Below are 23621 nucleotides of genomic sequence, written 5' to 3'. Positions count from 1 at the left end.
ATCATACCTAAAAGCAGGAATCATAGCCTATGCTGGTTTGCCATTATTAACCTTTTAAATTTCTACTCAAACTACAGAGAGCCAGGCAGACTATTTTCATCAAGATTTCCTAGCTTTTCATACCACATTTTCTATCCTGTTCAGAACCAGTGTGTGTGTGTGTGTGTGTGTGTGTGTGTGTGTGTGTGTGTGTGTGTGTAAGCATGACATGAAAGTTGAGGGGGAATATGAAATGAGGGAAGGGGTAAAACAGGTCATCAAGAAAAAGTAATGGTGGTGGGGAGAAAGTCAGCCATGTGCTCTCCCATGTAGAACATATATGGAGTATTTATGGAGTAGAAAGGGACCAAGAAAAGATTGGTATGAGGAAGAGTTATACAAGGATGTGAACATGAGCAATGTATGGTGTGCACATATATGTGGATGTGTCATGAGAAAACCCATTATTTTATACAGAATTTAAAGAGAAGAAACAACTCAAATTCACAGAGTGTGTATGTGAGCCTTCATAACTGGATTGAGTCAGTTCCTTTGCACAAGCATTTAATAAACTTCATTTTAGCTGAATTAAACAGCAGCAACAAAAAAGACTTCCTGGCTTTTCAAAGAAAAAAGCTCGTTTTTCTTCAGTAGCTGCTCATCGTTATTGAGACTGGTGAAGGGCAGTCTCAGACTAGCTAATTGCATTAAAATGATAGCATTCTAGGGCAGTGTGCTGGCAGTCATTGGCTGTAATCACCATGGTTCTCTCCTGCTCTCTGCCATCCCCAGTGATGCTCCACTTACCACAGAGACTGAGTTGTGCTCAACTACAACACCATCAAAAACTGTACTTGGAAAGCCACATGGAAGGTTTTAGAAAGAAACTAATGTAGAATGTAAAGTATGCTGTGCTGGAATAGAAAGATGAGCTATTTCTGTTGTATTCACTGAGACGTGAGGATGCCCATCATCTCGTAGAGTTACCTCTTGCTTGTTCGTGAAGTGTTTGGAAATTGAACAATAGGTCTGATCACTTGGCATTCAATGATCCTCTTCATGTAGCTTTTAGTATTTTTTCATCTAGTTCTGTCAGTTCATAGCATAAATCATTCAAAATAAAATATGTTCTTCTTTGGCTATTGCACTGACCAACCAACACAAGTGGAAATATTCAAAGAGAGAAGGATCACAAACACTTAAAAATAAAATGTGTGACTAACATATAGAAAAAGGAAAGAGGTATAGAATCCCAAACTCTATTCAAGGGTGTCTCAGTCACCCAGAGCAGTGGCCAGCTGCTCTGCTGGAACCAGGCTGGACAGCCGCAAGGAGCACTGTGCTGTGCTCATTCCCTGGTTGTGTGAACAATCTTGTCATTGCACAGTGCTGGGGGTGGAGACGCCAGCATAATTTACATCAGATTTCTTTCCTTTACAGTTTTACAAGTGACCAGCCACCTTTCCAGTCAGCATGGTTTTATTTAAAATATATTCTAAGTTGTTAAGTATTAACAATAAATCTACTAATGAAGAAGTTTGATGATCAATACCACAGCAGCTTCACAGCCTTAGCCATGGTCACGTGACCTTTGCTATGGTTCATGGCTATTCATCCTTTTACTGTTCTGTTGGTCATTCCCACTGGTGTCTGTAACTTCTCTAGATTTTCTTTCTTATAAAAAAAAAATCCCGTTCCTAAATATCTACCTATTTTTACTTTTATGGAGTAAATTTCTTAAGTTTTAAATTATATTGACTTATAGAAAAACTTGTAAATATTTTAATCCTTTTTATTTTTCTAACTGAAAGACATCAACTTCCGTTTTTATTTTCTGTTTCCTATTTCTCCCAATTTTATGTTGTCGTCGTTGTTGTTGTTGCTGCTGCTGCTGTTATTCAAATTCGTGAGCGAGGATTCCCTGAGTTATAAATTTATGGCATTTATAGACCTCTTAGATTGTAACAATCCATAATTACAAAAAAATAATTAAATAGTGGGGTTTTCCTGATTAATCTAGCCACAGTTTTCATTCTCAGAACATTTCCAAAAAATTAAGTCATTCATCCTTAGACTTAAAGAAAACCTGCATTTATCCTCTAGGGGGCAGAAGAGAGCCCTCTAAGTAGACATTACCGACGTTCTTCAATTATTAATTCAATTCATTAATTGGACCTTCAGAAGGCTCCATCTTAGCTTCATTTCCCATTACTCTAACACTGAAATGCCCTTGTAAATGTTTTTTTTACAGAAAAATCTCTGAAAAGTTTTATTCATACAAACTTTTTTATTTATTTTTTATTTATTTCCATTGCTTCTTTTTCCATTTTCATCTAATTACTAAATTTTGCATTTCCTAATAAACTGATCTTAACATATTTACTTTCCTTCCTTCCTACTCTTCTTCCTTTCTTCCTTACCTAAGTTCTGGTCTACATTATCGTATTAACTCCCAGATTCTCAGCTACTTGCAAAATGATAATTAGTTTCCATGACTTCCCCCTATCTTATTGTTCCTATGTGTTATTATAGTCCACACAGTAACTGAAGCAAGATACCTGGAAATCACCTCAATATTTCCCAATTTAAGTACTAGTTCATCTGAGTAAATAATACAAAGTACTCTTTCTGTGATGTCTGTCAGAGAAAACAGAAGCAAAACTTTTGTTTCATTTGTTTGTTTGTTCAAAATTCTAGTAAGATTAGTTTCAGTTTATATATTATGTGTGTGTGTGTGTGTGTGTGTGTGTGTGTGTGTGTGTGTGTGTGTGTATGCACAGATACAACAGGTATAAGAGTACATGTTCCCGGAGGAAATAAATAGCTAAATTTTAGTACATGGCAGAAGTAATAAAAGTTGAAAAAAATGAGTTTATCTTAAATAGAAATTTATGGGAGAATCCTCAGTGTTCAACTTCTTGATTTTACTGGTTGAATGAACAATGACTCCCTTACAGTATCATATTGACACTGTTCTTAATGTGTAATGCAGATTCTGTATCTTGACTCTACCAAGCATGTCAGAAGTGACTAACATCACTCACAGTCCCTTCTACTTCATCCTCACGGGCATCCCTGGATTTGAGGCTCTCCATCTCTGGATCTCCATCCCCTTCTTTTGCCTCTACTCCATCTCCATTATGGGCAACACCACTATCCTCACTGTGATTTGCACAGAGCCCTCTCTCCGCCAGCCCATGTACCTCTTCCTCTCCATGCTGGCCCTCACTGACCTGGGTCTCACTCTCACCACACTGCCCACCGTCATGCAACTCCTCTGGTTTAACATTCGGGAAATCAGCTTTGAGGGCTGCTTTGCCCAGCTCTTCTTCCTCCATGGGTTCTCCTTTATGGAATCATCCGTTCTATTGGCCATGTCCTTTGACCGTTATGTGGCCATCTGCCGCCCACTCCATTATGCCTCCATCCTCACCAATGAGGTCATTGGTAGAATTGGGTTGACTATCGTCTGCCGCTGTGTTTTAGCTGTGCTTCCCTCCCTTTTCCTGCTGAAGCGCTTGCCCTTCTGCCATTCCCGCCTTCTTTCTCACTCCTACTGCCTCCACCAGGATATGATTCACTTGGTCTGTGCAGACATCAGAGTCAACAGCTGGTATGGATTCGCTCTGGTCCTTCTCATTATTGTATTAGACCCCCTGCTCATCGTATTCTCCTATGCACTCATCCTGAAAAGTATCCTGAACACAGCCACTTGGACTGAGCGACTGCGGGCTCTCAACAACTGTCTGTCCCACATGCTGGCTGTTCTGGTTCTCTATGTGCCCATGGTTGGTGTGTCTATGACTCACCGCTTTGCCAAGCATGCCTCTCCACTGATCCATGTTCTCACAGCCAATATCTACTTGTTGGCACCTCCTGTGATGAACCCCATCATTTACAGTGCAAAGACCAAGCAGATCCGCCAGGGGATCACTCGTCTCCTCTTACAGAGAAAAGTGCACTGAAGACTGAAGTTTATATTGAAAGGAGTAATCATATGCATGTAATATAGAATTAAGCATAAATTTTATACCATAAATTACATACAGCAAAGATGCGAAGAACAGATGCTCTGTAAGATACTCCCAGTTAATACAAGTGACATCATTATTTTATGGAAGTTAAAATGAGTATTTTTATGAGCTTCAGTTTGCTTTTCTCTAACCACATGCCTTTGAGATGAAGAAATCCATTTTCAAAATATAAGACTTTTTCTTTCTTCTGCAGTGTTTATATGATTTTGTTTTACAAACTCAAAATTCTTATAATGTATGAACATACTCACTGAAGCAAGCCTTTGTATACCTCTTTCATTACTGAATACTAGAATTTAATTAAAAATGAGTTCTTAAGTGATTTCAACCCATAATAATGGAAGAAACTCTATGAACAAGGAGACCAATTAAAGAAAGAATAGACGAGAGATGTTGGTACTACATGAAAGGCAAATGAATGCTATATATCAAAAGGTGAAGTGAAATAAGTTTAAGAAACTGAGAGCTTGGGAAAATAGGAATTAAGAAACAGTTTAATTTCAGGTAGAGTTCACTTAAATTTTGTGATTTGGTTCCAGAGCATCCATTAAGCAATGGCGCTAGACAGTAAGAGAACAACTCTGCTATCAGCTTCTTAAGTCTGTTATCAAACAGCTCTAATATCATCTTCTTATGTCTGTTATCAAGCTTCCCAGCATTAACACCTTTAGGAAAAACAGAAACCAAATATAGTAATAATATGGTTGCAAGCCAACATAGGTATTATTTATTAACAAATATTTATTTGCAATAAAAAACTATTCATATCATTAAGATACCAGTTCTTATCTAGATTATTCAAGTAATGCAAAATTTTTAATGCTTTTATTATTTACATAAATTATATGCAAAATGCATTTTTTAGTTTTTAAAACCACTTTTATATTTTCAGATTATAATTATGTTATGCCTCCCTTCTTTTTTCTCCCTCCAAACCCTCCTGTATACCTGACTTGCTGCTCTCTTTAAAATTCCTGTAATCTTTAATAGTATAGGATAGCTATTTCAGAAACACATAGTTAAATATGCATGTATGTTTTGTCATATATATTTAGGATAGAAAAACATTAAATAATTTTCAAACACAAAAATATATTTCACAGTCAAGACCTTGTTGGTGACACAAATGAAAAGTGAGTTAGAGTCAACAAATGTGTTTATGTAAATATCTGTTAAAGTATATTCTCAGATAACTAATGGTAGCTATTGAAACACATATTTAGATTCATGAAATATTTAAATCTATGATGAAGTATTATAAACCAAAAATATCTCCGAAAATGAATTCTCATCAACTACATACATTTGTTGTAAAATATTAACTATCAACCTGAAAATACTTAATCTGGACAGGTTTTTTTGTCTTGGAAAATATATAAACAAAATTTTACATTTGCTGTTCCAAACCAAACAAGTACTTCAAAAAATTACTGAGTATAGGTAACCAGTGAACTAAATCAATAGGGAGGAATAACCTACAAAATGGAAAATATTGTCATTGTGGTTGGGGGCCTTAAAGTGAGAGGGTCTGAGGGCCTGGGACTAAGCCTGTGAACCAAGTCTACAAAGAGAATTGAGTTGCAGAGGTGAGACTGTGGTCATCCCTATTGCATGAAACATTCTACTAAACCATAGGCAGAAGGAGGAAAAAAACCAGTGAGATCTGTGTTGATAGAGCTGGAAGGAGGAGTCAGGGAAGAGAACAGAATGTACCACCCAGCGTGTTGAATCTGATAAAGGGAGAGGGAATGGAAGGACGGAGGGAGAAGACAGGATGCTGAAGCAGGCAGGCAGCTGAGTCTATTCATATTTTACTTTATGCCTCGGTTGAAATCATTCATTCAATGTGCATCCCAGAGTCACTAAATACACATAAATTCTGGTTGTGGAGACCATTGCATGGTATGTTTGAGGAAGAATTAGTTCCTTATATAGCAAGGTGATTTCATAGGTGAGTGATTAATAAAACTTATTGTTTAAGGATGGACAATTTTCGGAATTTTCAGAGTGAAAATGGGTTCTATCATAATGAAGAAAATACTCAAACAATGAGTATCTGAGGCAAACAGGAAAGTATACTCATTCAAAGGCACATTTCCAAAATCACCTTTCTTAACTAAAAGGGACACTTCTTCATCCCTAGGAATCCCATAAAAGTGAAAATTTTGACTTACTTTAATTCAGATATCATTAAATATCAAAACTATTATTAACTTTCTATGTGATAAGAGTTAGGATGGAATGAAGAATAAATTTATTATCTCTGCCTTCAATTATTTATATGATTAGAGAAGAAAAGTATGGGTGTGTGTATTCAGAGATACGTGTACATCAATAAAATGTAAGACAGGATGCATTTGAGTATGTCACTTGTAATTCAAAATCAAATGTGTAGTTATGCTTTGAATTCCTTCTCCTCTTCCTTGTCAAAACACCTACCTGAAAACTTTACCTGTGGGAGGCTTACAATCATAGTTTATGGAGACAATAATAATCCCTGCCCCTGAGTCTGTGGTTCAGATCATTCCTACTTGCAGGAGAACAAGGAGGCAATTCCCCGTTGAACTGGACGGGTCTTAACACTGTATATGATGGGATTGAGCACTGGCGGCACAAAAAGGTAGACGCTTGACATGAGTGTGTGGACCACTGGTGACGCATGCTTGGCAACACGATGCATCACAGACACACCAATCATAGGCACATAATATATGAGCACTGCACAGATATGTGACACACATGTGTTGAGTGCCTTCCTCCGACCCTCCCCAGAAGCAATACCCATCACTGTGTAAAGAATGAGCCCATAAGAAACCACAATGAGCAGTGAGTCCAGCCCAAAAGTGGCCAGGACAATGGCCAAGCCCAGAATGCTGTTCAGCCTAGTATCTGCACAAGGCAGCTGGATCAGGTCTGAGTGGAGGCAATAAGAATGGGAGAGGATATTTATGTGACAATATGGTAGCTGTTTTAAAAGAACTGGAAGTGGGGCCATGAGTGCAATGCTCTTTAGTGTAATACTGACACCCATGGACACGATCCGAGGGAGAGTTAGGATGGTTGTATAGCGCAGAGGGTTGTAAATGGCTACAAAGCGGTCATAACTCATGGCCAACAAGACTCCTGACTCCATGCCAGAGAAAGTGTGAATGAAGAACATTTGGGCCAAACAGCCATCAAAGTCAATTCTGTAGGCATTAAACCAAAGGATGCCCATAACAGTGGGCAGTGTGGACACAGACACTCCCACCTCAGAGATGGCCAGCATGGAGAGGAACAGGTACATTGGCTCATGGAGAGCTGAGTCTGTCTGAACTGCTGCCATGATTAGGCTGTTTCCTACAATGGCAACCACGTACATGATGAGAAAGGGAATGGACAGCCAGCCATGTCGGTCCTCCAGCCCTGGAATGCCGGTCAGGAAGACTGATAGCAGGTCAAGACTTCCGTTGTTCTCGACTCCCATGACACCAACGACAGAGACAAGTCTTCACCTGCATTTGAAGCAAACTGAAGTTAGCCCACAGCAGTTAGTTATGCCTGTTAGCCTCCACCAGAAGGAAGTGAGAAAGGTGCTGGGTGAAGCAACATAGCAGACATTCACACCTTTCTTCCTGCTCCCAAGTCCCCATGGTCCAGCTGTTGCATGTCAAAGATGAATTTCAGATTTCTAGATCTTATGAGAGATTTCTTTTTGTTTGTTCTCTTATAAAATGAAGGCATACTAGTCTCATATTTAAATGAGTAGAAAGTAGAGAATTTTGACATTCATTGCTCTTGTTTCTGATTCTCTAAGGTGGTGAAAGTGAATCTCTGTTTGAGCTAGGTTAGTGTCACCGTGGAATTGATATAAATATGAGATGACAAGAACTCTGAAGAAATCATAACCATGTGTTCTCACTCTGTTCCAGGCAGGGAGCAGTGTATTGGATAAATCAAGGCTGTGGCTTTAGAAGGCCAGAAATGAAAGTTCTAGATGAAAATGAGAACTTATAAGTGACCAATGAGTGGAAAACAGAGTTCAGCAAACCTATTAATGATGAAGTGTTACAAAAATGAGATTTGACCCAGAATCCATGGACAGAAAAAAAAATGTAAAAATGATTCTGTTGGTCGTAAAGGGACTAATTGTAGTGTAAAAATACTAAAGTTCAAAATTATGTGATGTCGCTTAATAGAATGTAACATAATGAATGGTGGTTACAATAGCAAGACAAATTTTTAAAAGAAATGTAAGCAGAAGATGGAATGACACCAAAGTGACTGATGCTCCAGTCATATGTTTGATCATTCACAACAGACCAGATATGCGAATCGCAGCGTCTATGTGAATCCTTCACTGTTACTCATTGTCGAATGGAGAGGATGGGGAGAACTGGCAGGCCAATCAACCTGCAGCTGTCCAGGTCCAAAATCAGGATCATGACATGGTCCGCCCCAACATCCACCATCTATGACCTGCTGAAGCATGCAAAGGAACCTGACCCACAGACCCAAAGCTGCAGGATTTCCACAACACAGGACAACAACGGGATATTCAGGAAGGGTCTCAGCGAGGACCCAGCATTGATGGTGTAGTAGAAACAGGAGGCCTCAAACCAAACCAATGCCTCTTTGCAATGAACACTTGCAAGTAAATGTAAAGATTTGTGGATAAAGGGGGTCACTGCATGACTCACGGCATCACACTGAAGTTTCCATGAGATTTTTTCCTTTTTTTCTTTTTTCTTCTTTTCTATTAAATTTTTTTTTGGCGGCGAGAGGGTTACAGGGAAAGAGGGCAGATGAAGAGAAACATGGAAATGAGCGTGAAAGAGTCATTGAATAAGTAAAAAAAAAGTCTTTTTTAAAAAAGAAATAGATGGCCTTCTGTTACATTTCTGTCTTTATTACATGTTACTTTGTATCTGCTTAACCTTCAGTATATGATAGCTTTGTTATATGATTTATCCATAATCTCCTCCATAACATCTTGCCACCAAATTGTCATCCAAGCTGTACTTAATTACTCTCAATAATTGAACGCTTTCTGCTCCTCCAAAACACTGACTGCGTCATACTTGGTTGTCTTACAGGTGACTTTCTTCCTCTTAGTTTGAATGTGAAAACATTTATCTTAATTTGTGAGCATGTATTTTGCTGTATGATTGTTAGTTTAATATCTGTACCTCCTCCTAGAATGAAACCCCATCAGAAAAATGGAGAACAATTATTTTATTCAGTAATTCCTAGTACTTGCCCAAGTTCAAGTATATAGCAGACTTGTATAAAATACTCAATACATAAGCAATTGAATATGTAAGCAATAACTGAAAGCTTTGGAGATGTTAATTTATGATCCCTTCTCCAGCAGCACATTGCTCATACTACATTCTGTTGTCTACTTCTCAAAGTTCTCACTTTTAGTTCCACACAGGATTTCTCGGCAAGCTTTTTTCTGGAAACATGAATCAACAGTTTACACAGTGATAGCGTTTCATAATACTGGGTAAACATAAATATAAATTTATCTTAAGCCTAACTTCATAATGTTTTATAGGCTTGATATTATAGACAGTGACATTCCAGCTTGGGAAGAATGCAACCATATTTTTAATATATCTTGACAATTACTGTTTATAATCTATAATATTTCTGTTCATCAGCATACCTAAAATTATTCTTGAGAACAAATATCCTCTTGTATTTATTTTAAGCCTAAATTCTTAGGCGTATCTTTGTCCATGAAATGAATCTCCCTCAAAGTTGTCTCCTTCTACTTTACTGATTCCTGTACCATTGTTAGGACAGTCTACTGGTTTGAAAATATGGCTTTCTACAATTGATTTTTTATTCCTTTCTAAAAATACTATAATTATGTTGATTTCCACAAACAGAAATGTTCCAAAAACTCTTCTACTTTCTTGTGCTGAGGATTGTATTTTTCACATTATTTGTATCAGGCTTATATTTACCAAACTTCCTGCAGTCTTGTTTGAAGCTGAGAGGCAGTTCTGTGGTGGCTGCAGAGTTAATAGTCAGGTAGTTGGTAATGCCCAGAAAATAGTCTGCCTGAATCTTTTCACCGTTTGTATTACATCATGCTATGATATCTGGCTGACTGCTTAAATTTGTGAATATGTCTTCAATGAGGGTGTTTGGAAAACTTGAGAAATTCAATGAACAAAATCTACTTCATAGCAGGGAATGTCAGTGTATACATACCTTTAATCCAAGCACTTGGAAATCAGAGGTAGGCAGACCTCCGAGCTCAAGGCTCTCCTGATCTACATAACAAGTTACAGCGACAGCTATATAGAAAGACCCTGCCTCAAAAATAAATAAACAAGCAAATACACTCAATATCCCACCCACTTATGATTATTTCTAGTAAAATGATTGGTATACACTGTGGCCTGTCCTCCCTGTTAGACTATGGACTCTTTTAAGGTTGTATTTCTGCCTGATCAAATACCCTCCAAAGTACTTTCTGTGACTGACTATGAAATGTGCTTTTGGAAAACTAAAATCATCACTAGATAAATAGAATAGAGATGTAGATGTGTTGCTCGGTCAAAACCGAGAGTTCCGTGTTGCATGCTCTAAACAGTTATCAAACCAACTGTGACTTATGAAAACATTCCACTTGGGCAGCTTTGGAGAAAATCAGGCTAGTGAGTCTTAACAAGAGGGGGCCACACTGGAGATGAGTGGGGCCAGGGCTAAAAGGAGGTGAGTGTGGAGGTCACAGGAAGTAATTTGAAGCTCATAAGAGGAATGTTTTGTAAGCAACTTCTAAATCTCTACAATTGACAGAGACATCTTCCTGTCTGGACAGCCACCCAAAGTTCTGTAATGTTGCGGGCACCCATCTTCAGCCTACTGGCCCATTGTAGAGATTTAGAAGTTGCTTACAATGCACTTTCTGTTTACCTAGGTAATATTATGTCCTTCTGGAGCTTTTAATGGAGTTAATAAATAAATAGTTATAATTACAGTTTTATTAGTTATGATAAAAGATAAAGTAGATATAAATATTATAACTGTAATTCTTGCTTGACACTTGTTTTGTTATATATATATTTTTTTTCTGTGTTAAAGTTAAAGTTTTATTTAAACAGAAAAGGAGAGGAGATGTAGGATTCCCTTCTGTATGCTATGAATGTCATTCATTAATAAAGAAACTGTCTTGGCTCCTGAAAAAAAAAAAGAGGAATGTTTTCTCAGAGTCAAAAGTACACTGTTTGTGTGCAGTAGAGATATGTGAAGACAGAATAAGTCCACATGGGAATATGGAGAGGGGCTAGCAGCACGTGCTGAAATGAGATTGCAGGTCCTTGCAGCTCTCTGCCTGACCTTCGGCCTAAGGTTTCCGGCAATCAAGGTCTCTTCCATTTGTGACATAATTTCTAAAAACTGCATCGGTGTGAGACATGACATAGACTAGTTTCTAGCCCCTGTTATGGGGCCATTATTATTATTATCATTATTATTATTATTATCGTCATCATCATCATCATCATCATCATTATACCATCTGTATTATTAAGTGCACCTCTGGCAATCCCAACTGAAAGCACCTGGGAAACTTTAGGGCATTTGAACAAGTATTACTCTTTCTACAGAAAACCTGTAACGGTGAAGTTTTTTGACTTGTTGATTATCTTAAACCTCTCTGTCATGGACTAAACAAATTGTAGCATCTATTCAGAAACACACAGGAATTAACAGAAATTCAAAAATACAGGATTATGATAATGAAGACTGAAAAGCAAATAGAGTGAAGGATAAAAACACACTTCTGTACACACATCAAGAAAAAGCAGACTCAACATCACCTGAGAAGGCTTTATGAAGAAATTCTTAGATTTTTCAGGTGGCCAAAGTTCACAGTGGTTTCAGAGTAGCCTCAGGCAGTTACTAGACAAAAATGGAGATGGACTTAAATATATATATAGGCAAGAGCTTTCTAAAGGCCTAGGACTTTAGGGTTCTATTTTGTTCCAGTGTGATGATGAGATGTGTTGGGAAATGGAGAGGGTGGGATCTCACTGTGGGAATTAAAATCAAGAACTTTTGAAAGCCATTTCCCTTGGAGAGGTGCTGCCATCTCTCCCAAGAGATAAAAGAATTTCAGCTGCTTGCATGAGATGGAGATAGAGAAAAGAACCTCTGGGCTCACTACCTGAAACTCTAATCACTGCACAATAGCCAGGCCAGTGTTCAAACTGTGCCTGGAATCCAGAGGCACGATCCTTGAATACTGAACTTTAAAGAGCCTCAGTTTCCAGGCAAAACTTAAAGCATATGAAGGGAGAGAGCATAGGCAACCTCATGAATTAAACAATAGAGATTATGACCCTGGTTACATTCATTCATTTGCCCCTCCTGCTCCCTATCCAGTTCCCCACTCAACTCTTCCATCTCCCCCTGAACCCTGAACCAACTTCCACAACTTCAGGGTCTCTTCTGTAATAAACATATGAGGGTGTGAAGGAGATTCAAATTTGCATAGATATTGGTTGAATCCTACCCATGTAGCCTGATCGCTTCATGACTGTGAAAGATTAACTTTTTTACAACTTGGAACTTGTTTTTCATAGAACAGCTAAGTGTCTATGAGACAGGTGTTCAACGGGAAAGACGTGGAGGGCCTGTTTGATTAGAGTTGAATGGAGTATGTGTAATTTCCTCACCACAAGCTCTGAGGCATCTCTCAATTTTCCATCCCCAGTAGTTTTTTCTTCAGTGTCTGTTATTTTCATTAAATATTTCATGTACCTCTTTTTCATTTTGGTTTCTTGTGGAATGAGGCCTTGTGGAGGAAAGAACGGAAGGGAAACAGTTTCTACTTCCTGTCTGGCTGTGTATGCGAGCGGAAAGGGAAATGGAGCTTGGCAAGGAGATTCTTTCTCCCTCGGAGTTCTGCAATACTGGAAGAACAAGTGGAAATAATATCTTCTCCCATTGTTGGTTATTAATTGAGCTGGAATAATGAGTTTGGATACTAGTCATAGAACTCAGAAGAACTTACGTAAAAAAATCTTGTAGCATCAAAGAACTGATTTCGAAAGTCATGGGGTGCTGTGGCTCTACCATGTCTCTGGTGAGCCTTGACTTTCATCCTTTTATAAAGTCTGTAGCTATCTCTATCAAGTGAGTGGATAAAGAAAAAAATCACATATAATTATTCATTCAGGTAGTGATAACACTATTATATTAGTGCAGTACATAAGATAACATCACTGCAAATCTTGACAAAATGTTTATTATAAATTTCAACAGTCACTGCTGGGGAGACATTTGCACACTCATGTTTATTGCAGCACTAGTCATAATAGTCAAGAAGTAAAACCTGCCTACATGCCCATCAGATGAATGAGTAAAGAAAGTATTTTATATCCATGTGACAGAATTTTAATCAGCTGGAAAGAGAGAAAAATTAGGTCATTTGCAGAAAAATGGGCTGTCCTGGAGTTCATCTTATGAAGCAAAATAATCCATATACAGAATCTAGATTTAAATGTGAATTAAGATGAAATGTATAGATAATATGAAAGTTAAAGGTAACAGGGAGGGTTGTATTTGTGTTTACATGTTTGTGTGTGCATGCACTTATGTGCATGTGTGCACATATGTGTGTGCATGGGCACATGTTTGTAATATAACAGCAAAGGGGGACTATTCAGAGGAATAAAAACTTGACAGAAGGGAGGAGGGAGACAAGGGGGAGTTTTGTGAGAGCGAGCACAGGTGTTTAATGGTTTGCCCATATGAAAATCTCAAAACTAGTTCATGTGCTCACTGCAAAGTAGTAAAGATTCAGAAAGAAAACTTTGTTGTTTTTTGTCATGTGTAGCTCATGCGCACGAGCACACACACACACACACACAACATTAAGGTAGTAGAAGGACGAGTTAAGAAGTGGAAGGATCTAGCAGAGGGGAGATGGAGAACAGGAGAGGGTAATTGGAGAATGTGTTCAAAGCACTTGATACACTTTAATAAAATTCTATTACAAAACACATCAGTACAACAAATATGGGCTAATAAAATATTTTAAATGGATATCGTGTTAAATTTTAGGTATTTGTGAAGAAATCAAGAGGTTCATCCCAGGTGAAAGCTTAAGTGGAAAAATACATGCATCCAGACAGACACATAGGCATACATACATACATGAGCAAAAGTGGACTGTCTTACAGTAGAGTGTGTGATTTCTCAGGAGATGTCCTAATCAAGGTGCTTGTACACACTGAATTCTCACTGATACACTATGATCCCTTGTCTCATGATAAAATTGAACTTGCTTTATTTTTTCAGTTCTATCTACTCATTTGACAGTCCCATCTGAATTTTTCAATGTTAGGTAAAGGTGAACTTAGAAAATGGTGTTCAGGATGGTGAGGGAAAGGAGGCACATCAGGGGACAGTCAGCATGAGATGGCTCGAGGGTGCTCAACAGACGCTCATCTGAAGCCAAGCTTGTCTAACCTCCATCATCTCACGGTGACGGAATGGCAGTAAGTCTGTGCTCGCGTCTCTGTGGACACCACACTCCTGAGGTGAATGAATTTTCCTCAACTTTATGAACTTTATGAATTATTTATTGAATAATCTCTTTAGATCTTGTTTCCCTGCTTCTCAAGAGGAAACTTCATTGAATAAAATTAATTATGCCTTTCCCCAAATATCCAAGGCTATTATTCTAAGTTAAAGATAACAGAATTAAGTTGAACAGTTTATTAAGACACAGACTGCTGTATCTGCTCTCCAGAATCTCTTTCATGAACTCAGAGAGAAGCCTTTGGAGTTGTCGTGGCCCACAAGTTTCCAGGTGTGGCTCATGATGCCGGTCTGGGAATTGTTTCCAGACACTTAGTACTGTGTGTCCTATCGTTCTTACGATAGGACAGAAAATGCACAGCTCTTGGTACCTGGACGGTCTTCAGAGACTTACTAAGATTTCGAAGCTGTAGTCATCAAGTTTTTATTTAATGAAGCTCTCACTAGGTAAAGGGAATGTGGAGATCCAGGGTCTGTTCTCTAACAAGCTATGGAGTGTGACTGTGCTGCTCATTGGACCACAGCTGGAGAGCCGAAGCTCTAAATCTTCTGGATAAATATTTTATCTCAGGCAATGTAATTTTTGGCAAGAATTTAATCCTCCCCTCTTGCTGCCATCCTGAAGCAAACACTCTATCTAACCTCTGTCAGCCTTCATAAACTACTTCCTAGCCGCACAACATAGCCTGTCTCTATTTCTACAAATAAATCAACACCAAACCTCCATAGCATTTTCCTGTATGTAAATTTATCAGCTCATTCTTTGTGATTTTAGAGTTCTCTTTGTTCAAGTCAATTTGCCCTGCAAGATTTTGTTATTCCTAGAAAACAACCAACATTTTTCAGGGTATCAGTTGCTGTTTGTATATCTTTGACCTGTGTATCTGTTCATTTAACAATACTTGCCTTTATAACAGTCTTAGCAACTAGCACACAATTCTCACAGTCAGTGTCCAATAACTAAGTACATCATTGTATTTAGTTAGATATTGTTTTATTGACTCCAAATGCACATCTATCAAGAACTTGAGCACTCTATGTTGTTTTAGCAAAAGTCTTAAACTTGGCAGACAAGGCTTAGAACTTCTTCTAAATGAACTCTCTCAGTGTCTGCAGCATTCCTCAGGTCTGGGATTTATGAAAGACCTTGAGGATTCCTTTTCGTATTTCCTTGGTCTTCACACTATAGATGATGGGGTTGAGCATGGGGGGTACAAAGAGATAGACATTGGACATCATAACATGGACAACAGCTGGAGCACTTTTCCAGAAGCGGTGGATCATGGAGACAGCAATTATGGGCACATAAAAGGCTAGCACTGCACAGATGTGTGATATGCAGGTGTTGAGGGCCTTGAGCCGCTGCTCCTGGGATGCAATGGCCAACACAGCTCTTAAGATCAATGCATAGGACAGAAGGATGAAAACTGAATCCACACCATATGTAAAAATGACCACAAAGAGTCCATAGATATTGTTAACACGGATGTCTCCACATGCCACTTTCATCAGATCTGGATGGAGACAATATGAGTGGTGCAGCACATTGCCCTTGCAAAAAGGCAATCGTTTTACAAGAAAAGGGAAAGGGAAGAGGGTAGTGAAACTTTTGGTAAGGATACCCATGCCCAAAGCCAAGATGCGGCTGTTAGTAAGCACAGTAGAATAGCGTAGTGGGTCACAGATAGCCACAAACCGGTCAAAGCTCATGGCAAGAAGTATGCCTGATTCCATGAAAGAAAATGTATGGATGAAGAACATCTGGACCAGACAGGCATCAAAACCAACTTGGCGGTAGTTGAAGCAGAAGGTCGCAAGCACAGTGGGAAGTGTGGATAGGGACACTCCCAGATCATTGAGAGAGAGCATAGAGAGGAAATAGTACATGGGCTGGTGCAAAGGAGGTTCTCGAATGACCAGAGCAAGGATACTGAGGTTACCTGAAATGGAGACGAAGTACAGGAAGCAGAAAATCAGGGCAATCCAAGCTTGGCCTGTCTGCATCCCAGGAATGCCTGTCAACTGGAGTGTGGCTGGTTGGAAGGAAGTGCCATTCAAGCCTAGCATGGCAGGCAGGTGGAAGAATGCAGATGAGGATTAGGCCCAAAAGGGGATGTGAGGGGAATTCTTCACTTCTTTTCTCTCAGATATCCTGTCTCCAACACAAAACGTCAGGCATTTAATATCTGTGCCTACATTCTGCCTTCCACATTAGACTGTCAGTTCTTTAAGAAAGGTACATATTTCCACTTATTTGTGTACTGCCAGGCAGAGCATACTTCCTAGGACAAAATGCAAAAGGCTGGTGATCCAATGAGTGCCTATAACATAGCAGCGGGGCAGAGACATGAGCAAAAGGCTCAGGTCATTATTCTACCACTTCCACATATACTCCAGAAGTCACACACTGGGCATTGGAGAGAAAAACAGAAATTAAGATAGACCAGAAATATGACTTTAGAAACTCACCATTTAGTATCATAAATAAACTGCATGTAGCCACAAAACCTTACCTCCAATAACCTCTGCCTCTACTTCCCAATGCTATGGTAACTCATCACACACACACACAAAATCTACCTCTAAAATCTTTAATGTTCAACATTAGATTTCTACTTCCTATCTCTCTTGCCATTTGATGCTTGTGATTGCTTAGGAAACCCTATAATTGCTCCATTTTCTTCTGGTCAATTTGTCTATTAACTTTCCTTTTTTATGTCCTTCCTGATATCCTCTCTACTGAAACAGTTACCCCGATCTTTGCCTTTCTTCTCTTTGAAATGTATATAGAAAACTATAAATGTTTTAAAAAGCTCTATAATCAAACCAACTGTTTGGGTCCATAAAACCAAAGAAATAGAACATTTTATTGGAATTTTAAATATATACGTGTATTGATATAATATTTTCTATTTCATATATTATATATCATTATTGATGTTTAAATTTTTAAAGATATTTGCACATTTATTTCTTCTTACCTCAGGTTTGGGAGCAGGAGTCTCCCTTTTCTGAAGGTAGGCGCTCTACTTAGATTCCCTTCCTGCTGCTCCTCCCAGACTCCTGTTCCAGCTGCACAAGACTTTCAGTCTTGTTCCTTTTCTGGCTCTTTCTCTTCAGGCAATGGCTGAGTACAGAAGCATCCAGCATACAGACATGATACCCTTTCTCTCAAGCTTCCAGTCAAGGTTGTTACCCACACGTAGTTAAATTTCTTTCTTTCTTCTTTCCTTAATCTCTCCCGACGCTCTGCTTGAGTGTCTGCTTCCCCAAAATGTTTCTGAGTCTCTCTCGATGCCAGGGAATTGGTCTTGTTGAACTTAGCCTGCTAGTACTGCTTGTTTCATTGACCAGTTGTTAACACCCTTTCCCTATCCAAGCATATTTCTTTAGGATGACCTCTTTGTTTCTAAATGTAACAAAAACATGCTCTTAGTACATTGAACTTCCCTTCAGAATGAATACTGCTGGTAACTCACCTTGTTAAAGCTGCTTCCATCTTACAGAAACTGCTCCATTTTTCTATTGAAAATAGATTCTTCTCTCATACAATGCATCCCAATCACAGTTTCCCCATTTTATTTCTCCCAGCTTTCCCCCAGCTCCCCTCTCCTCCAGGTCTACTCTCCCTCAGTTTCCCTAACATCTGCTTCTCAGTTTTCTACTTACATTAGTTTCTTTGAGTATCCTTCCTGAGAACCTCTTTCTCAGTCTTTGTCTTTAAGCAGCCATGAGAATGTCAACAAATGAAATAATGGGATCATGAACACTGAGAAACCATATCATAAAAGACTACCTTTATAGTCTTTATCCAAAGATGCTTCCATGATGCCCGAAAGCCCAAAATTAAAGCTCTATTTTGGTTCATAAGTAAAGTGACTCCTTACATTGTTTGCAATTTCTAGAGTTTTCATTGTGTTCTTAGTACCCTTAGAATCACACTGAAATGTGGTGGTGACCAGAGTGTGCAGAAAATAAACCTATTAGTCACAATCCTAGACTTGTGTGGGACATGAGAGGACAGCCACATCTTGGCTTCTGAGAAATGAAAGCATCTCTTTCACTAGCGCGAATACTTGTCATCTATTCTCTTAAAACTTTTCTTGCAATTTCAAACAAGGGTGAAAATTGATGTCTCTAATAAGGCTTTTGTAGATTCACTCTATATAAATATGATCATTTTTATTACTTTTATTTTAAACTGTCTCTGAGTCAAGAAGAAATGGAAACTTTTGCAACTGCAAGGAATACTAAGAACTCTTTCAAAATATAGACTAAATTCAGCTCCCTTTTCTTTTCTCTGGTGAGTCAACTGAAGGAATCAAGGAAGGTGCCAGATCTCCCTGTCTGGAAAGAAGCTCTGAAAACTTCACACAAAAAGCTTCCCACTCTAAGTGGTGTGGTTTTTTTCTTTGATTTTCTGTTTGTGTGTTAGTTGATGTCCCTCAAATGCAACCCCTCTAGGAATGAAGGTCAGAAGAAGTAGCACACACACGTCCAGAGCCCTCTAGCACTTCAGAAAACCCATGCTTATACTTCCATGCATGTCCAAACGTTTATAGTCACTCTCTCACATCCATATATGTGACATGAGTACGCAGAGCCTACTACATCCTCCTTTGCCACGTCTGACACTGTTGTACCATAAAACTTAAAAAAAAAACCTCATGACTGTTTATTGGTGCTACATATACATTACAAATCTTTGTTCACGTCTATACTCTCCTTTACTTATAAATACATTCTCCCACACATACTCACGCAAGGAATAGCAAATCAGCATCATTTGCAGACACACAGTAGAACCCTCACTGATTATATTCTCATTACATAGTCAATAAGCAGTCAACGAAGACTCGAAAGCATGCTGTTGAATGGGAAGTTCATTTCTGTGGTTTGTTTTACCTGTTTGCTTTTGTTTTCTGTAGCTTCATACACAAGATTTGGGTACAGGAAATCATAATTCAAAATACAGATTTTTAAAAATAAGTGTGTAAAGACACTCAAGACAAAATAAAAATATAAATTGGATGTATCATCTTCTTAGCCTAAGAACACATGGTCTGATTTAGATAGTAGGAACCTGGCATTTTCCTGTCATTGCTGACTTTAAAAGAAGATATATTTGGTCCATTGTGGAGGGAGGATACATAGATTAGGAAAACGACTGCATTAGAACTGTCTGGATGAGAATTACTGTGGTCAGTGAGAGAGGAGCACTCACTGCAAAGAAGCTGTGCTTTCTCTGTAGCCAGATGTGCTGTGCTGTGCTGTGCTGTGCTGTGCTGTGCTGTGCTGTGGGTCCAGCCGTCAGAGCGGCCTTGGCTCATCTCTGTAGGACATAAATTTATAAACCCCTCAAAATCCCAAAACTCTTTATGAATTAGGAGAGTAGGAAAGTGGTATAATTAGCAGGTGACATCAATGAATAAGGGAGCTGTTCTAAATGAGAATTGCCCCCAAAGGGATCTTGTTCTTGGCCTTGGTATTTTTGATTTCGTCATCTACACCCACTAGTGTGTCAGTTTTCCTTGCTGGGTGTAAGAAGAGGGCCCGCTTGTTCATCCCGGTTGCCCAGCTAGCTTAGCCCCAAAATAGCCGCACAGAAACTGTATTAGTTAAATCACTGCTTTGCCCATTCACTCTAGCTTCTTATTGGCTAACTCTTATATTAATTTAACCCATTTCTATTAACCTGTGTATTGCCGCGTAGCAGTGGCTTACCAGGCAAAATTCCCAGTGTCTGTCTCTGGCGGCTCCATGGCGATCCTCTGACTCTGCTTTCTGACGTCCAGAATTCAGTTCTGTCTTCTCTGCTCACCTAAGTTCTGTCCTATGAGGCCAAGGCAGTTTCTTTATTAAACAGTGAAAACAACACAAAGACAGAAGAATCTCCTACACCATCTGAGACTGTCAGCACACTGCACACATATGATACAAGGAAACATACACAGCCATAGTCACCCTGAGATCCCACAGGTACATCCTTAGACACTTAAGTTATTAATAACATTCACATTTTATATGTTTGCAAGAAGCAAAAAAAAACACAGAAAATAGTGAATTGCAATAAATCATATAAATGCTCACACATTTAGAGGGAGTTATAATTTTGTCACAAGTTTGAAAAATTTCCAAAAAGCAAGATAAATGTGTAAGTGACTATATGGATGGGCACAGGAGTGGATAGGAACCATGCATGTCCACCTTTTCATGGAAAATAGACAGTGCTATGAACAAAGAGCCATCAGTCCTCCGTGGACAGGGCATGTTCAGAAGAAAAGAGTAGGGCTCATTAATACATAGTAAGTAGCTCCTGGAGAAATCTTTTTGGCTTTTAAAAAGAAGATTGTAAACACAACAGGATCTTTATTTCTCAGAAGTTGGCAGACTTGTTAGTTACTTGGCCACACTTGAGATAGTACACACAGTGCTTATTATGAATATGAAAACCCTTGGGAGATCCTTTATCCTACAATACTAGAATTACAATCAGAGTAAGATGAATTAGCCAGACTTGTATGCCTTAGAATCCACTCTGTACCCTTCTATGTCCATTCTCCATATAGCAAGTGCTCAATTCTTATTTTTGGGATATTCCAACATCCTATATGAGCCACTTTTCATATAAATTCAGCTGGAGGGAAGCATTCACAGGTATAGAATCTCTCCGCCCAGGCCTGCCCCGGGTGTTTCTCACGAAGATCATGCTTCTTCCATTACTTCTTCCTTGGGTTCACCTTTGCTGATATCTAATAATTGGACCTCACATCATTACACAGGAGTCGCGTTGGTTATTGCAAATCTCCAGGATGCATCACTGTCTGCTCCTCACTTTCTCAGCTACTAAACAATTTCCAGGATAAAATTTATTTCAAATTATTATGCTCATTATATTGTAACTTATCTTTCATTACATCCTCAGTGCTGTTTGTTTGTGATTTTGTATGTAAACACTTCAAACTGTGCCCCTTCTTTGCCAATCAGCACCTAAGATATGTGGCTACAGGGCACAAAGGACCCAGCCAAGATGGGATTTGCAGGGCCGTGTTTGTTTTATTCTGCTGCGCTAGTCCAGCCGTACTTCTCACTCAAACACAAGTAACTAACACCAGAAGCATTAGCAGCTTCCACTTTGCAGCTTTCCAACGCTTCTTAAAACAAGTTACTATGTATTCTTAAATACCTCAAAACAAACCATAAAAACCTCTCCAACACCTTTCTCTGAAGACTAAATATCAATCACAACCAGTCTTTCCTTTGAACTCTAGAGTGTATAAGACCACATAATCAATGGCCTCTCCTAAAAATCTTGACTTTCAGCTTTTTGGCATTCTTATTTCAAGATTGTAACATTTAATATTCCCAAATCCCTCCTTTTCTTCATCCAGGCTGAGGCTTAGAAGTCATTTCCAGAATTTGCTACCTTTAACATTACCTTTGAACTTTGTTTTGTCTGTCATGCTCTCTAACACATGGCTAATAATTCTGTATATTAATTTCCTTGGTTTTTATATTTTGACTAGACTGTAATTAAACTCTGATTTTGTTGCTTCCTGGAATGTGACTTACATACACCTGAATCCTACCATTAACAAAACATAATGTACTCTTAGCATCTATTTACTGGAAATAAATGCTGAAGATGCCACTTCCCAGTATTGAGTGGAAGGTGATGGGAGCATTGAGATCAGGCATTCATGGAGCAGAGGAAGCCTTGTGTTTCGTGGATGACACACATCCTGGAGAGAACACCATGATTCTGGCCTGTATTCTTTTCAAATGAGTACATGGTTCTTACAAAGGGACGTCTGGGATATGGATGGACTCATAAGCATAAATACCAGTAGCATATCAACTTAAATAAAATACAGAATAATAAAATAATAATAAAAAGCTTCTTTGAATATGAAACTGCCCAATGAAAAAATCATCTCTGAATATTCAATAAATGAACTTAATACCTAAGTGCCAATGAACCATGGAACTTCCCTCTTCCCTTGACAAGAAACCAGAGATCAGTGTTAGCTACTAAGGAATGGGAGGAAACCAAAGGCTGTAAGTCTGGATGCTAGGTAGTTATGTGGTGACACTAGACCATAAATTTAAACTATATATCTGAGGATACTTTATTATCTGGAGATGATCCCCAAAATTCAGAGAACTGAGTTTCAACAGAGGATTAAAAAGAACTGGCCCCACTCAATACATTTAAAGAGATAAGAGAGACAAGAATAAAAATATACTCTTGTTTTTCTCTTCACTCTTTATTTCCTGGGCTTACACATTACCTATTGCATAAAGCTGAGAGATGCTGGACAGTGGTGGCGCACACCTTTAAAACCAGCACTCTGGAGGCAGAGGCAGGCGGATCTCTGTGAGTTCAAGGCCAGCCTGGTCTACAGAGTGAGTTTCAGGGCAGCTAGGGATACACAGAGAAATTCAGTCTCGAAAAAAAATAACAAAAAAGCTGAGATTTCTCAGGTATTGAGCCTCCATGGTCTGACCACCAATCATCAGATAATGTGCCATGTTGGTGTGGAATCAGCTGAGCTCATTTCCAACTGAAGGAGTACATGATTTAATTGTGCCAGTCTCTTAAAAGACCTCAAGAGACCTGGACCTCCCTGAAGAATTCCCAGAAACAAAGTGTCCTCTCTCTGGGCATTAGGGTGAGATATAAAATTAACAAACATGAATTCACTTCAGCAAAATGAAGGGCATGTTCTGATTGTGCCTCTCATCTACACGTCTTCTGGTGAGTTCCAAAACTTGGTAAGGGGTAAGATGGCTGACCTCTGAAACCCTGCTCAAGAGAGGGTTTACCTGAGTAAGAGTAGATGAGGGTGGAATGGACTGGGTAGATGGCGTCTTGTCGCTGCTTCCTAGTGGAATGAGCAGAGATGGCAGGACATGAGGAGTAGAAAGCAGGTGTTTGCTCTGGAACTGTTGCTCTCTTATTTTGGAATTCCCCGTGCATCACCAAGTGGCTCACTTCCCACGGTCAACTTCAAAGTTTTAAAACTAAACTTTCTAAGGTTTAGCAAGATTGCCACAAGTTCA

General features: G+C 38.9%; 3 protein-coding genes across 3 annotated transcripts; 1 reads left to right on the top strand and 2 right to left on the bottom strand.

Annotated features, from left to right (window-relative positions):
• The first annotated feature begins 2996 nt into the window (after positions 1–2996).
• On the top strand, positions 2997–3944 carry Or51q1 (olfactory receptor family 51 subfamily Q member 1). The gene has a single exon (XM_048429696.2). The coding sequence runs from the start codon at positions 2997–2999 to the stop codon at positions 3942–3944; it is 948 nt and encodes a 315-aa protein (XP_048285653.1).
• A 2574-nt stretch (positions 3945–6518) lies between these two features.
• On the bottom strand, positions 6519–7479 carry LOC125397288 (olfactory receptor 51I2-like). The gene has a single exon (XM_048429567.3). The coding sequence runs from the start codon at positions 7477–7479 to the stop codon at positions 6541–6543; it is 939 nt and encodes a 312-aa protein (XP_048285524.3). The 3' UTR covers positions 6519–6540.
• Positions 7480–15680: 8201 nt separating this feature from the next.
• Positions 15681–16625, bottom strand: LOC125397292 (olfactory receptor 51I1). The gene has a single exon (XM_048429571.3). It carries the CDS (start codon positions 16623–16625, stop codon positions 15681–15683), a length of 945 nt encoding a protein of 314 aa, XP_048285528.3.
• Positions 16626–23621: the final 6996 nt, after the last annotated feature.

This window comes from Myodes glareolus, chromosome 7, assembly GCF_982192425.1.
Source record: "Myodes glareolus chromosome 7, mMyoGla1.1, whole genome shotgun sequence".
In the NCBI taxonomy this organism is placed as follows: domain Eukaryota; kingdom Metazoa; phylum Chordata; class Mammalia; order Rodentia; family Cricetidae; genus Myodes; species Myodes glareolus.
Note: the sequence above shows the minus strand (reverse complement) of the source record. Positions and strands in the feature narration are given on the sequence as shown.